The sequence below is a fragment of the Entelurus aequoreus genome, linkage group LG01 (assembly GCF_033978785.1).
Source record: "Entelurus aequoreus isolate RoL-2023_Sb linkage group LG01, RoL_Eaeq_v1.1, whole genome shotgun sequence".
NCBI lineage: Eukaryota > Metazoa > Chordata > Actinopteri > Syngnathiformes > Syngnathidae > Entelurus > Entelurus aequoreus.
The window spans coordinates 80,521,093-80,538,533 of record NC_084731.1 but is presented as its reverse complement, the minus strand read 5'-3'; the positions used below and the strand labels follow the sequence as shown (position 1 = coordinate 80,538,533).

Below are 17,441 nucleotides of genomic sequence, written 5' to 3'. Positions count from 1 at the left end.
CCAAAAAAGAAAAAAAAAAAGTTCTTATAGAAGCCGCACCGGACTATAAGCCACAGATATATACGTTGTGAAATTAGTTATTTACACAGAAATACTTTGTAAATGTTTATTATTATACCTTAATTGTTTCCAAACAGTGTCTGTAACAGGGCAGTAAAACGGCCGATCAAACAAAACAGCTGCGGAAGCTTGCTCTCCAATCAGCTAAACACGATGACGTTTTGATTAATTTATGAAACTGAAACAACACAAAAAGAATGATGTTGTAAGTTAATACTAACACAAACACCTGCAAACGTGTTAGCATATTAGCTAATGCATACAAATATGCATGGAAACACTCCTACAGACATCACACATGTGACGGTTTGGTAAGTAAGAATTATATTATAAAACTTTATGTCGAATGCACGACAGGCATCTTCCTGAAGTAATTGTAGCCCTAGTATTTGTTGTGAAAACATTAACATGTTGTGTAAATGTGACAAAAATAATTTTATCCAGGCTTTATAGCAGACCTGGCCCTTTGTGCGTCCCTGTCCGGCCCGCGTGAGGCCAATCATAAATTACAAAATACATTTAATAAAGTATCTATGTCGAGTGTGCAATGGAACGGTGCTGCTTTTGTTTTGAAAAGCGTTATTTGTATTACTTCCGTGTGGACGTATGTGCGTGCGCGATTGTGAGTGAATGTGAACAGCTGCAATCACAAATTACAAAATAAAGTTGAAAAAACATCTATGTCGTGCGCGCAATACAACTGTGCTGCTTTTATTTTGAAAAGTGTTATTTATGGGCGTATGTAACCTGTGAGTGAAGGTGCACAGCGACAAGTGATGCACGGTTTACACCCGAGACGCTAAAAAGTGAAAAGTTGATGACGAATGGCGTGTTTTTAACAAGACATAAACTGCCAAGCAACGTTCCCTCTAAGGTGCGCGCCTGCGCAATTGCGCACTGCTCAAGCGTCCTCTGCGCACAGCAAATATATGCCACGCACCAAATCAAATCCCATCTGAATTCTAAACAAAATAAACACATTTATTCTGTGTAATTTTGCAATGCAACTTTGAGTGACAGTGACAACAAGCGGCCCTAATGGTGTTCGTCAACACCATTCAATTGAACACCGTTCAAGTATTGTTATATTCGGCCATAACCACACCAAAAACATGAGTAAAACACTTCTATCTCGAAAAACTAGTCATTTTCTGCCGTACAAACCAGGCCAAAACCAACTTGTCATCTGTCACCAACACGCATACCACTAAACCACTGGTGCATTTATGGCCACACAAAAAGTCGGATAACTCAAACACCACACAAAGTTACACTATGACTCCTCAGTCATACGTGTGCTTATTTCACTGTCATTTATTATTAATGTTAATTTATTTATATTAATCATGGAATGCTGTTATTAGAGAAAGTTACAGGAATGCACACTTCATCCTATGCTTACATTTCATTGTGCAACATGAGGATGTTAAGAGGAACTAAATGTGATCTCTGAAAGGGGTACAAATGATTTCCAAAGCAGTGCTTTTGGTATAAAGTTAAGTTAGGTTAAATTAAAGTATTATTATTATTATTATTATTATTTATCTTACGGTATACATCAAAAATAATATTGAGCAAAATTTAATTGAAATATTGTCGATGTGGCCCTCCAGCAGTGCTCGGGTTGCTCATGCGGCCCCCGGTAAAGATTAATTGCCCACCCCTGCTTTATAGTTTAGTCTTAGTGACAGCCTACCTCGGAGGTGTTGATGTTGTGGAAGACGACATGACACTATAGTGTTTGCAATTAAGGTGCTCGAGCATAGCGTCTTCTTTTGCACTCGTGGCTAGGATGTACTTCCCCCGTGGGTTAGCGGTATAACAAAATAAAAGCACATTCAAATCTTATTAAGTAACGCGTCGACAATAACAATAATGTGTCCACAATTGTTTATTGTCAACATTCTCAATTATGTCGATACATTGTTGCAGCTCTGTTAGCTTCATCCTCCATCTCCAGTGATAATACTACTTGTAAAAAATGTAGTTCATTTGCCGCAATAGAGGTGAAGACTATGAACTTAGAGAAGCTGCTCCACACTGTGTATGAACGAGAGATGTTACGTTCGCAAATAAATCGAGTATTTCGAACAGTTGTTTTAAGTAAACAATGACGACCGATTCGCAGTTGTGAGCCGTTCGTGTGGGAGCCATTTTTTATGCACGTGCAAATGTAGCTTCTGCAATTGCCCACTCTGCACATCTTTGCCACCCGACTGGCATCTGGACTAGAAAATGAGTCAGAGTTGAAGGAAACTTAGAAGCATTTGGATGAACTTTTTTTAAATACGTAACGTACATTATATAGTCGAGGTTTCTGTGGTTTATCTGTTATACGGTGCTCATTACTGGGGTAGAGCGGAATATACGTTAGGTCAGAAAAAATCCCCTGACGAGCAGGGGAAACCTGTGAAAAACAGGCTTGTAGGGATGATATAGCCTCTGTGTTTTTTCTGACCTAACATAATGTACATTATATATTTGTTTTTAAACATAAAAATATAGAAATACATCTTTATATTTATTTCATTAAAAAAAAAAAAAAATTATTTTTTAATTTATTTTTTATTTGGATTAAATTTTCGGGATCATAATGGTAGCAGTGTGTAAGTGTACACACAATGGTAGTATAATTTTTGTACTCACATTTTTATTACGTCCTATTTTTTTTTGTCATTTCATGCAATTTATTCTTATGTATTATTTATGTATTTTTTCTATACTGTTAAAATGCTACTCATTTATTTAGGTCACTGCCAATGCATGAAAATATGGAATATTTACAATGAAAACACAACAACAAAGTCTATATTTCAGAATAATTCCCATCAATAGAGTTGTGTTGTGTAAATTAAAATATTCCGATCTACATGCTATTATATAACTGTTTCATTGATTAAAAAAAAAAAAAAAAAACATATAATAAAATAAAAAGCCAGTCTCTTCGAAAGGAATGGCTCCTCAATATCCGGCTGTCTTTAAAAAGCCATACATCCCATCTCTAGTATGAACTTACACAGTTCGCTGCTAGCCACCTTTAACAGAGAAAAAAAAAAAAAAAGTATCAGCCAGAAGGGATCATTTTTTGTGATCGGCACTGAAAGGCATTAGTCGTCAATAGCAGATCACGTACAAAAATGGCGGATGAGTGGCATATCCCTCCTGCCAAACATTTTCCTGAATATCATTATTCATGTACCTTCTTCATCTTGTTCTCACAACCAGCTGACAGTTAGTTTTGATGTGCTCAACATGGAGCGGCAGCCATTTCACAGAAATGATTATATCTATATTCAGTGGCGTTCTGAGAGTTATCCGCTGAAAACGCTCTTACATAGGTTTGATTTGTGGTTGCAATAAAATATTCGTGACCAATCATTTCCTAATGGTCAAAGCTGGGAAAAGACAGTTTGGGCTTTAATAACTAAAAAGCCTATAAAACATCCATCATATAACATCATGTGGAAAACAGGCTCAAGAGTCCTAAGTGCACTTTATTAATTAAAGAGCACTAATAGTGGGAGTTAGTAGTAAGGAGTAACGCACTCTCACACACACATATATATTATTCTCTTTAGTTTAATGGTGTCATGAAGTACCAGCCTGGAGGGAGAGTGGAGGACAATGAATGTCAGGCTAACTTTCCGTTTCGAAACCCAACCTAGGCGAACAAAAGCATGAGTTTCACAAATTCGATTGGCGAAAATGACGTTGACGCGTGAAGAAGTCGCGAGCTTTTGACAAAGTTGGGGCAAGGGGCTGTGCATAATTTGCGGGGATTCGTTCGATTTATGTGAATTGGTGCGATCGCATTATCGCAGATTTACTGCAAGGACCGAATATTTGACCTTGTTTGTCCGCCCGCTAAGACAAGCCGATTAAACAGCCCTCTTTAGTCGGCACCTAACGATTCGATCCGATTCCGAATCCTGGGGTGACGATTTGATTCAGAATCGATTGTCAATTAGACATGATTCTTGATTCACACCCATTCTCGCAAAGTATAATTTGGTATAATTATTATAATGAAACTTTTTTAAATCACGTTACTGGTAAAAAAAGCTCCTTCTGGTTGCATGCAGATGGCTTAAATATGTTTGTTTATATATATATATTTATATACGTATATATATATATATATATATATATATATATATATATATATATATATATATATATATATATATATATATATATATATATATATGTATATATACGTATAAATGTATATATGTATGTATATACATATATATAGTATATATATATATATATATATATATATATATATATATATATATATATATATATATATATATATATATATATATATATATATATACGTTTTTATTAAAACATTTTAAATATACATCTTTTTTATATATTTTATACGTACACTGAATTCATAATTTTACTCTTATTTTAATCAAATTTAATAATTACATCTAACATACAGGTTTAAACCACATCAAATTATCTGAATCATATGTTAATCGCAAAAGTTATTATATTATTATTGTTATTGTTATTGTAATTATCAATCATTGAGACTTTATTAATCAATCAATGTTTATTTATATAGCCCTAAATCACAAGTGTCTCAAAGGGCTGCACAAGCCACAACGACATCCTCGGTACAGAGCTCACAATTACTATTATTATTATCACAATCGTTATTATTTTTATTATTGTTATCATGTGTGGATGCCGAAAAGTTGAAGCCGAACTGACATGCTAAAAGTTAGCATGCTAGCCAGATAGCGTCAAGCAAAACAAATATGACTCGTAGGTGCATATCTGTGAAATGAGCTGAAAATGTAGCATGCTAACATTAGCAGGCGTCAAGTACTAAAATATATGACTGCGAGGTGCATATTTAAGAAATTTGCTACAAAAGTTACAATGCTGACATTAGCATGCTACAGTTAACATGGGTCAAATGACTATATATATATATATATATATATATATATATATATATATATATATATATATATATATATATATATATATATATATATATATATATATATATAGTCCAGGTTTCTGTGGTTTATCCGTTATACAGTGCTCAGGAATGTTAGGTCAGGAAAAAACATAGAGGCTATTTCATCCCTACAAGCCTGTTTCACAGGTTTCCCTGCTCTTCAGGGGATTTTATAAATAATAATAAAATCCCCTAAAGAGAAGGGAAACCTTTTAGGTTGTCCTGAAGAATTTGACATCACATGGACAAAGATAAGACCTTCTGGAGGAAAGTTATGTGGTCAGATGAAACAAAAATTGAGCTGTTTGGCCACAATACCCAGCAATATGTTTGGAGGAGCAAATGTGAGTTCTTTAATCCCAGGAACACCATTCCTACCAAGGGAACTGGTGCTTTACAGAGAGTAAGTGGGACAATGAAAAAGGAGAAAAACCTCCAAATTATTCAGGACAACCTCAAATCATCAACCCGGAGGTTGGGTTGTTCCAACAAAACAATGACCCCAAACACACGTCAAAAGTGGTAAAGGAATGGCTAAATCAGGCTAGAATTAAGGTTTTAGAATGGCCTTCCCAAAGTCCTGACTTAAACGTGTGGACAATGCTGAAGAAACAAGTCCAAGTCATAAAACCAACACATTTAGCTGAACTGCACCAATTTTGTCAAGAGGAGTGGTCAAAAATTCAAGCAGAAGCTTGCCAGAAGCTTGTGGATGGCTACCAGAAGTGCCTTATTGCAGTGAAACTCGCCAAGGGACATGTAACCAAATATTAACATTGCTGTATGTATACTTTTGACCCAGCAGATTTGGTCACATTTTCAGTAGACCCATAATAAATTCATAAAAGAACCAAACTTCATGAATGATTTTTGTGACCAACAAGTATGTGCAATCACTCTTTCACAAAAAAATAAGAGTTGAACAAATTATTGGAAACTCAAGACAGCCATGACATTATGTTCTTTACATGTGTATGTAAACTTTTGACCACAACTGTATATATATATTTTATATACAGTTATATAAAGTTTATATTTTATATAATTTTTTTTTGTGCACCCCTAGTCTGTAGAGTAGGGGTCACCAACGCGGTGCTCGCGGGCACCAGGTAGCCCGCAAGGACCAGATGAGTAGCCCGCTGGCCTGTTCTAAAAATAGCTCAAATAGCAGCACTTACCAGTGAGCTGCCTCTATTTTTTAAATTGTATTTATTTACTAGCAAGCTGGTCTCGCTTTGTCCGACATTTTTAATTCTAAGAGAGACAAAACTCAAATAGAATTTGAAAATCCAAGAAAATATTTTAAAGACTTGGTCTTCACTTGTTTAAATAAATTCATTATTTTTTTACTTTGCTTCTTATAACTTTCAGAAAGACAATTTTAGAGAAGAAATCCAACCTTAAAAATGATTTTAGGATTTTTAAACACATATACCTTTTTACCTTTTAAATTCCTTCCTCTTCTTTCCTGACAATTTAAATCAATGTTCAAGTAAATTTTTTTTTTTTTATTGTAAAGAATAATAAACAAATTTTAATTTAATTCTTCATTTTAGCTTCTGTTTTTTCGACGAAGAATATTTGTGAAATATTTCTTCAAACTTATTATGATTAAAATTCAAAAAAATTATTCCGGCAAATCTAGAAATTCTGTAGAATCAAATTTAAATCTTATTTCAAAGTCTTTTGAATTTCTTTTAAAATTTTTGTTCTGGAAAATCTAGAAGAAATAATGATTTGTCTTTGTTAGAAATATAGCTTGGTCCAATTTGTTATATATTCTAACAAAGTGCAGATTGGATTTTAACCTATTTAAAACATGTCATCAAAATTCTAAAATTAATCTTAATCAGGAAAAATTACTAATGATGTTCCATAAATTCTTTTTTTAATTTTTTCGAAAAGATTCGAATTAGCTAGTTTTTCTCTTCTTTGTTTCGGTTGAATTTTGAATTTTAGAGAGTCGAAATTGAAGATAAACTATGTTTCAAAATTTAATTGTCATTTTTTGTGTGTTTGCTCCTCTTTTAAACCGTTCAATTAAGTGTAAATATCATTCATTATTAATAATAACATAGAGTTAAAGGTAAATTGAGCAAATTGGCTATTTCTGGCAATTTATTTAAGTGTGTATCAAACTGGTAGCCCTTCGCATTAATCACTACCCAAAAAGTAGCTCTTGCTTTCAAAAAGGTTGGTGACCCCTGCTGTAGAGCGTTTTAAACCGTTTGCCCGCTGTCCTTTGTCACGCCGCAGAAGCGAGACCCGGCGATGCTGTCCAAGAAGCCCAACAACATTTGCTCGGCAGCCGTCAACTACGCGCCCAACCTCGCCAAGGACGCCTCCATAGCCACCATCTCCAACACCACGGCCGTGCAGCTCCGCGCCACCGAGACCAAGATGGCGGACCCGAAGAAGACCTACAACAGTGTCAGTAAGATCGACAAAATGGCCCGGATAGTTTTCCCCGTTCTTTTCGGAACCTTCAACCTGGTGTACTGGGCCACGTATCTGAACAAGGAACCAGGGGTTAAAGGAGTCGCTGCGTTAACCTAACCCCTTTTTTGAACGTTGTCTTTTTTTAGACGAAAGAAGTCAATCAACTTTGGAAAGCCGCAATGGAATTCTGTCCTATTTTCATTTTTGTTGGTCTTTATTTGCCTAAATGGCCTGCTTGATGGCATTGTGACTTTGAACGGTGCTACGCTTCTTCTTCTTCTTCTTCTTCTTCTTCTTCTTCTTCTTCTCCTTCATTCACCCTGCTGCAGTTGGCATGACGCACTCCACATAGCAGCTGTGAAAACCACATACATGTACTGTACATGCATACAGCATATACATACAATACAAGTGTATGTGTGTGCCAGCACAGGAGCACTCTGTTACTAACAATCCACTTCCCTTTCTGGATCCATTTTTGGAAGTAGGCATCACGTTGTTGCCATGAGCTAATTGCCTGAGATGCTCTGCGCTTACAAAACTGGAGGAACTGCCATATTTCCATGCATTTATTTAACAAGGTATTTTTTCGGTGGAATCCCTTGAGCCTTTAGTGCATTGATCAACTACTTTCAGCGCTTTGTTGTTGTGTTTTTAAAGTGAACCTCTTCTCCTCTCGGAGGGGAGTGAGTGTTTGTGCATCTTAAGGCGAACATTTAAAGCTTTGCACTGCAAGTCGGGTTCCCCCAAAATGCCTCCTTTCTGGGAGGTGATAGAATACATATATATATATATATATATATATATATATATATATATATATATATATATATATATATATATATATATATATATATATATATATATATATATATATATATATATATATATATATATGTATATGTATATACTGTGTGTATATATATATATATATATATATATATATATATATATATATATATATATATATATATATATATATATATATATATATATATATATATATATATATGTATATATATACATGCATGTATATATGTATGTATATATGAACATATATATGTATATAAATATATATTTACATGCATGTATATATATGTGTGTATATATACTGTATATGTGTATATATATGTATATATATAGATATATATATATATATCTACATATATATGTGTAGATATATATACCTACACATATATATGTAGATATATCTACACATATATATACATATATACACACATATACGTATATATATACATGTATATGTATATATATATGTGTAGATATAGATATATATATATATATATATATATATATATATATATATATATATATATATATATATATATATATATATATATATATATATATATATATATCTACACATTTATATATACATATATATATATATATATATATATATATATATATATATATATATATATATATATACACATATATATATATATATATATATATACACATATATATATATATATATATATATATATATATATATATGTGTATATATATATATATATATATATATATATATATATATATATATATATATATATATATATATATATATATATATATATATATATAATATATATATATATATATGTGTGTGTATACATACACATATATATATAGATCTACACATTTATATATATTATATATATATATATATATATGTACGTATATATAATTGAAGTCATGTGTGGAGTCATGTGTGGAGTCATTTAATTGGTTTTGCTTTTTAAATCCTGTAAAACGGTTTTAAACTCAATTAACCGGAAGGGGGCGCTGGAGTCAGGGTGACGCACTAAGCGCGTTTTAACCGCGTGACCTAATTTGTGTTCTACTTTTTTGGTAAATAAGCCTTAAGTCATTATCAATGTAAAGTTGAGTGTACATTTTTCTTCTAGTGCTGTCAAATGATTTTTTTTTTTTTTGGAATCAGATTAATCACACTTTTGAATTTGGATGAATTATTATGAATTGATTAATGACTATTACTCGCTTGCATAATTTAAATAAACTTTAAAACAATTTTAAAAAGCATGTTTTTTGATCAGATTTATCACACTTTTGAATTTGCATTAATCATGATTAATCACAGGTCGTCACTCGCTTGCATAATTTAAATACACTTTTTTTTTAAAAAGCCTATTTTTTTAAATCCGATTTATCACACTTTTGAATTCAGATTCATCATGATTAATCGAAGGTTGTTACTCCATTGCATACTTTAAATTAACTTCAAAAAAGAGCCCATTTTTAAATCAGATTAATCACACTTTTGAGTTTGGATTCATCATGATTAATCACAGGTACTCACTTGCATGATTTAAATTAACTTAAAGAGGCCATTTTTATATCAGATTTATTCAATTTTTGAGTTTGGATTCATCATGATTAATCACAGGTACTCACTTGCATGATTTAAATTAACTTAAACAGCCCATTTTTTAATCAGATTATTCACACTTTTGAATTTTGATTAATCATGAATAATCACAGGTTATTACTGCCTTGCATAGTTTAATTGAAAAAAGAGCACATTTAAAAAAAACATCTGATTAATCACACTTTTGAATTTGCATTCATCGCGATTAATCGCAGGTCATTCCTCGCTTCCATCCATTCATCCATTTTCTACCGCTTGTCCCTTTTGGGGTTGCGCGGGGTGCTGGAGCCTATCCCATCTTGCATAATTTAATTTAACTTAAAAAGAGCCCATTTTTGTAATCAGATCATTTCCATTTTTGAATTAGGATTAATTAAGGATAATCACAGGTTATTACTCGCTCCAATAATATAAATTACCTATTAATCACACTTTTGAATTTGGATTAATCATGATTAATCACAGTATTTGCTGGCGTATTTAAAATTAACTTTTAAAAAAAGATCATTTTTAAATAAGATTGATCACAATTTTAAATTTGGAATAATCCTGAATAATGACAGGTAATGCATAATTTTAAATTAATTTAAAAATGAGCCCATGTTTTAAATCAAATTATTCACACTTTTGAATTAGGATTATTCATGATTAATCACAGGTTATTACTGTCTTGCATAATTTAATTTATCTTAAAAAAGAGCCCATTTTTAAAATCAGATTAATCACACTTTTGAATTTGGGTTCATCATGATTAATCACAGGTTATTACTTTCTTGCTTAAATTAAAGAGCCCAATATTAAATCAGATGAATCACACTTTTGAATTGGGATTAATCTTGAATTAATCACAGGTCATTACTTACTTCTATAACATGAATCAACTTAAAAAAGAGACGATTTTTAAAATCAGATTAATCACACTTTTGAATTTGGATTAATCATGATTAATCACAATACTCGCTGGCGTAATTTAAGTGAATTTAAAGAAGAGCCCATTTACAGATTCATTACACTTTTAAATTTGGATTAATCATGATTAATCACAGGTTATTACTGGTTTGCTTGAATTAAATTAAAGAGCCCACTTTTAAATCAGATCAATCACACTTTTGAATTTGGATTAATCATGGTTAATCACAATACTCGCTGGCGTAATTTAAATGAACTTAAAAAAGAGCCCATTTTAAAAATCAGATTCATTACACTTTTAAATTTGGATTAATCATGATTAATCACAGGTTATAACTGGTTTGCTTGAATTAAAGAGCCCATTTTAAATCAGATTAATCATACTTTTGGATTTGGATTAATCATGATTAATCACTTGCTTCTATAGCATGAATTAACTTAAAAAAGAGCCCATTTTTTAAATTAGAGTAATTACACTTTTGAATTTGGATTAATCACAATACTCGTTGGCATAATTTAAATTTACTTTAAAAAAGAGCCAATTTTAAAAATCTGATTAATTACTTTTAAATTTGGATTATTCATGATTAATCACAGGTTATTACTAGTTTGCTTTAATTAAATTAAAGATCCCACTTTTAAATCAGGTTAATTACCCTTTTGAAATTGGATTGATCATTTCAGGGTCGCGGGGGTGCTGGAGCCTATCACAGCTGCATTCGGGCGGTAGGCGGGGTACACCCTTAAAAAAAGGGACACGCGGTAGAAAATGGATGGATGATTAATCACAATACTCGCTGGCGTAATTTAAATGAACTTAAAAAAGAGCCCATTCTAAAAATCAGATTCATAACACTTTTAAATTTGGATTAATCATGATTTATCACAGGTTTTTACTGGCTTGCTTGAATTAAAGAGCCAATTTTTAAATCAGATTAATCACACTTTTGAATTTGGATAATCATGATTAATCACAGGTTGTTACTTCAATCAATCAATCAATCAATGTTTATTTATATAGCCCTAAATCACAAGTGTCTCAAAGGGCTGTACAAGCCACAACGACATCCTCGGTACAGAGCCCACATACGGGCAAGGAAAAACTCACCCCAGTGGGACGTCGGTGAATGACTATGAGAAACCTTGGAGAGGACCGCATATGTGGGTAACCCCCCCCCTCTAGGGGAGACCGAAAGCAACGGATGTCGAGTGGGTCTGACATAACATTGTAAAAGTCCAGTCCACAGTGGATCCAACACATCAGCGGGAGTCCAGTCCACAGCGGGGCCAACAGGAAACCATCCCGAGCGGAGACGGGTCAGCAGCGCAGAGATGTCCCCAACCGATGCACAGGCTAGTGGTCCACCCGGGGTCCCGGCTCTGGACAGCCAGCACTTCATCCATGGCCACCGGACCTATGCAACTCCCCCTCGCAAGGGACAGGGGAGAAGAGGAGAGAAGAAAAGAAACGGCAGATCAACTGGTCTAAAAAAGGGGGGGTCTATTTAAAGGCTAGATTATACAAATGAGTTTTAAGATGGGACTTAAATGCTTCTACTGAGGTAGCATCTCTAACTGTTACCGGGAGGGCATTCCAGAGTACTGGAGCCCGAATAGAAAACGCTCTATAGCCCGCAGACTTTTTTTTGGCTCTGGGAATCACTAATAAGCCGGAGTTCTTTGAACGCAGATCACTACTTTCTTGCTTAATTTAAAGAACCCATTTTTAAACCAGATTAATCACACTTTTGAATTTGGATTAATCATGATTAATCACAGGTCATTACTTGCTTGTATAACATGAATCAACTTAAAAAAGAGCCAATTTTTTAAATCAGATTAATTACACTTTTGAATTTGGATTAATCATGATTAATCACAATACTCGTTGGCATAATTTAAATGGACTTTAAAAAAAGAGTACATTTTAAAAATCAGATTAATTACACTTTTTGATTAATCACAGGCTATTACTGGTTTGCTTTAATTAAATTAATGAGCCCATTTTTAAATCAGATGAATTACCCTTTTGAATTAGGATTAGTCATGATTAATCACAATACTCGCTGGCGTAATTTAAATGAATAAAAAAAGAGCCCATTTTTAAATCAGATTAATCACACTTTCCAGTTTGGATTCATCATGATTAATCACAGGTACTCACTTTTGCATGATTTAAATTAACTTAAAGAGGCCATTTTTAAATCAGATTAATCACACTTTCGAATGTGGATTAATCATGATTAATCACAGGTTATTACTCGCTTGCATAATTTAAACAAACTTAAAAAAGGGGCCCATTATCTGGATACAAATGCAATTTTATTGTCAGAATGTCATACAGGACCATTTTTTTTATTGTTACTTGAATGCACCACAATTTTTCATATTAAAATGTGGCAACAGTTTCTTCTAAAGTCCGTCTGAGTCAAACTTGCCAGCGAGTACACCAGTCGGAGTCTCCTCACTCATCTTTGCACGGACCTGATCACAAAAACAACCTGCTCTGCGGTTTAGGTAAAGGAGCAGTTCAAATAACTAGTGTGACCATTAATCTGCGTGTATACACCACTTATGCCAACATTTTTTGTGATTAATCACGTGAGTTAACTTGTTATTTTTGACACTGTTTAGTTCAAATACATGGCAGGAGACACTTCCGCTTGCTGACTGGAAGTTGCTCTTTGTGTTGTTTATTATTTTATTGGTTTTTCAAATCTTACTTACGAGCAAGTTGCAAACAGCCCCATGAGAGTTCGTTATACTTGGATTCAAGATTGTCACAATGTAGTTAACTATCGTCTGCCCCCGCACGCGCGGGCCTCAACCACACAAGAGCAGGAAGTTAAGTAGAGGGCCACAAAAGTTTGAGACCCCTGCTAAAAAATTATTTGAACGCTCATAACCTTTTTACAAGGTTTCTTTTGGGGCATGCTGACAGGAATATTGAATAAAAATACATTTGGCCCACTTTCGCTTACCGGGCAGTAGTGGATGGTGCGTTCCGTACAAACGTGTGCGGGAAATTAAAGTTGAGCCTGGATAGCTCAAGTTGCAGATGATCGACCTCGGGAATGACACCAGACTGGCCCCTTGGTTCCATTCGAAACTTGGGAAGGACTTTTGGCCTATTTGCAGCAAATGCAACAAAATAGAATTGAAAAGGGGATCTTAACCTTTAAGCCCTATTTTTCCTGAACGCCCACTCAAATATTTACATTGGATTTATAATGTTACTCTTATTTAATCAAATGTAATAATTATATACAACATATTTACAGGTTGAAACTATAGATGTCCGATAATATCGGCCGGCCGATATTATCGGCCGATAAATGCTTTAAAATGTAGTATCGGAAATTATCGGTATCTTGTTTTTTTGTTTATTATCGGTATCGGGGTTTTGTTTTTGTTTTTTTCTTTTTTTATTAAATCAACATAAAAAACACAAGATACACTTACAATTAGTGCACCAACCCAAAAAAACTCCCTCCCCCATTTACACTCATTCACACTCATTCACACAAAAGGGTTGTTTCTTTCTGTTATTAATATTCTGGAAGGGATACAGTCCGTAAGCACACATGATTGTGCGTGCTGCTGGTCCACTAATAGTACTAACCTTTAAAGGCCTACTGAAATGATTTTTTTTTATTTAAACGGGAATAGCAGATCCATTTTATGTGTCATACTTGATCATTTCGCGATATTGCCATATTTTTGCTGAAAGGATTTAGTAGAGAAAATCGACGATAAAGTTCGCAACTTTTGCTCGCTGATAAAAAAAGCCTTGCCTGTACCGGAAGTAGCGTGACGTCACAGGAGCTAGTATTCCTCACAATTCCCCATTGTTTACAATGGAGCGAGAGAGATTCGGACCAAGAAAGTGACGATTACCCCATTAATTTGAGCGAGGATGAAAGATTCGTAGATGAGGAACGTTACAGTGAAGGACTTGATAGGTAGTGATGTACGTATCTTTTTTCGCTCTGACCGTAACTTAGGTACAAGCTGGCTCATTGGATTCCACACTCTCTCCTTTTTCTATTGTAAATCACAGATTTGTATTTTAAACCACCTTAGATACTATATCCTCTTGAAAATGAGTGTCGAGCACGCGAAATGGACATTTAAAGTGACTTTTATCTCCAAGACAATACATCGGTGACACACTTAGCTACTGAGCTAACGTGCTAGCATCGTTCTCAAATGAAGATAGAAACAAAATAAATAAACCCCTGACTGGAAGGATAGACAGAAGAGCAAAAATACTATTAAACCATGTACATGTAACTACACGGTTAAAAATGCTCAGCCTGGTAAGGCTTAACAATGCTGTTGCTAACGACACTAAGGCTAATTTAGCAACTTAGCAACCGGAACTCACAGAACTATGTACTCTCTCCTTTTTCTATTGTGTATCACGGATTTGTATTTTAAACCACCTCGGATACTATATCCTCTTGAAAATGAGAGTCGAGCCCGCGAAATGGACATTCACAGTGACTTTTATCTCCAAGACAATACATCGGTGACACACTTAGCTACTGAGCTAACGTGCTAGCATCGTTCTCAAATGAAGATAGAAACAAAATAAATAAACCCCTGACTGGAAGGATAGACAGAAGACCAACAATACTATTAAACCATGTACATGTAACTACACGGTTAAAAATTCTCAGCCTGGTAAGGCTTAACAATGCTGTTGCTAACGACGCTAAGGCTAATTTAGCAACTTAGCAGCCGGAACTCACAGAACTATGATAAAACATTAGCGCTCCACCTACGCCAGCCAGCCCTCATCTTCCCATCAACAGCCGTGCTCACCTGCGTTCCAGCGATCAACGGCGCGACGAAGGACTTCATCTGTGGGTTTGGTGGCAAGCATCAGCTAGGCGTCTTCTGTCAGGGTAAGTAGTCCTTGTTGTGTTGCTGTAAGTATTGTACTTAGCCGCTAAGACACCGATCGATCTCACCTACAACGTTCTTCTTTGCAGCCTCCATTGTTCATTAAACAAATTGCAAAAGATTCACCAACACAGATGTCCAGAATACTGTGGAATTTTGTCGAAGAAAACAGAGCTTTGTGTATTGTGTCCAATGCACCCAAACACTTCCGTGCATTTTATGACGTAACGCGCATAAATCATATCCAAAGGAGATTTTCAACCGGAAGTGTGGCGGGAATTTTAAAATTGCACTTTATAAGTTGACCCGGCCGTATTGGCATGTATTTCAATGTTAAGATTTCATCATTGATATATAAACTATCAGACTGCGTGGTCGGTAGTAGTGGGTTTCAGTAGGCCTTTAACAGTTAATTTTACTCATTTTCATTAATTACTAGTTTATATGTAACTGTTTTTATATTGTTTTACTTTCTTTTTTATTCAAGAAAATGTTTTTAATTTATTTATCTTATTTTATTTTATGAATTTTTTTTAAAAGGACCTTATCTTCACCATACCTGGTTGTCCAAATTAGGCATAATAATGTGTCGATTCCACGACTGTATATATCGGTATCGGTTGATATCGGTATCGGTAATTAAGAGTTGGACAATATCGGAATATCGGATATCGGCAAAAAAGCCATTATCAGACATCCCTAGTTGAAACCTTATCAAATTATAGGAAACCGTGTGTTAATCACAAAAATTATAGTTATTATTATGTGTGGATGCCAAAAAGCCAAAGCCAAACTAACATGTTAAAAGCTAGCATGCTAGCCAGATAGCATCAAGTAAAAAACTCTTAGGTGCATAGCTGTGAAAATAGCTTATAATATAGCATGCTAACGTTAGCATGCGTCAAGTGCTAACACATATGACTCTGAGGTGCATATTTAAGAAACAAGCTACAAAGGTTACGATGCTAACAAATAACAAAATGTGTTACTATGTGGTGTATACCTGCAACATTTGTTTAGAAAGTTGCCATGCTAACATTAGCATGCTAACGGTTAACATGCGTCAAGGACCAAAATATATGATTCTGAGGTGTTTGTCTATGAAAGAGGTGTCCAAACTACAGCCCGCGGGCCAAATAAGGTCGGTCGACGTCTTCAAATTGGCCCGCGAGATGTCATGGGTTTAATGAGGAATTGCACCCACAGGGATATTGCACTTATTTTGACAGTCTGACAATTTTGATGCTGTCATTGTGCCGCCATCTAGTGGACATCATGGGTAGAATTACCTTTAGTTTTACTGAAAAATGTGCAGCAATAACTTATATGACCCAATGCAAACAACCTTCCCTAGTCATGGTGCAAAAACACCAACACAAAATGCCAACACACTTAGTCCACTGAACTTTATGAACATTATAGAAAACTCCATGCACTCTAAAAAAAAATCAAAATTACACACATTTAAGTCCATTACAAAGCATTATGAGAAAAATGCAAAGTACTATTTTTACGCATTTTAACTGCTAGATATTTCTGATTGATTACAAAACTTTAAGGAGGTCGTCACGGAAGTAAACAAGGTAGAAGTTGAACTTTCACTCTTAATATCAAATTATATTAATTATTAATTATATATCCATTATATTAATATAATATGTACACACATATATGTATATATATATATATATATATATATATATATATATATATATATATATATATATA

The 17,441-nt window shown here is 34.0% G+C and overlaps 1 protein-coding gene and 1 long non-coding RNA gene across 3 annotated transcripts in view; one reads left to right on the top strand and one right to left on the bottom strand.

The window, feature by feature from the left end:
* Positions 1-8,272, top strand: part of LOC133657843 (gamma-aminobutyric acid receptor subunit alpha-5-like) — a 108,381-nt gene extending 100,109 nt beyond the window's left edge. For both annotated transcript variants that reach the window (XM_062059627.1, XM_062059631.1), the window contains exon 11: positions 7,301-8,272. In XM_062059627.1, the coding sequence (XP_061915611.1) occupies positions 7,301-7,600 (300 nt within the window). In that variant the 3' untranslated portion in view covers positions 7,601-8,272. The remainder of the gene's footprint in view (positions 1-7,300) is intronic.
* Positions 8,273-11,051: 2,779 nt separating this feature from the next.
* LOC133657875 (uncharacterized) lies at positions 11,052-15,915 on the bottom strand. The gene is made up of 3 exons (XR_009827383.1): positions 15,782-15,915; positions 15,633-15,707; positions 11,052-13,933 (listed from the first exon to the last, which is right to left on the bottom strand). It is a non-coding gene; the product is annotated as an uncharacterized LOC133657875 (long non-coding RNA).
* Positions 15,916-17,441: the final 1,526 nt, after the last annotated feature.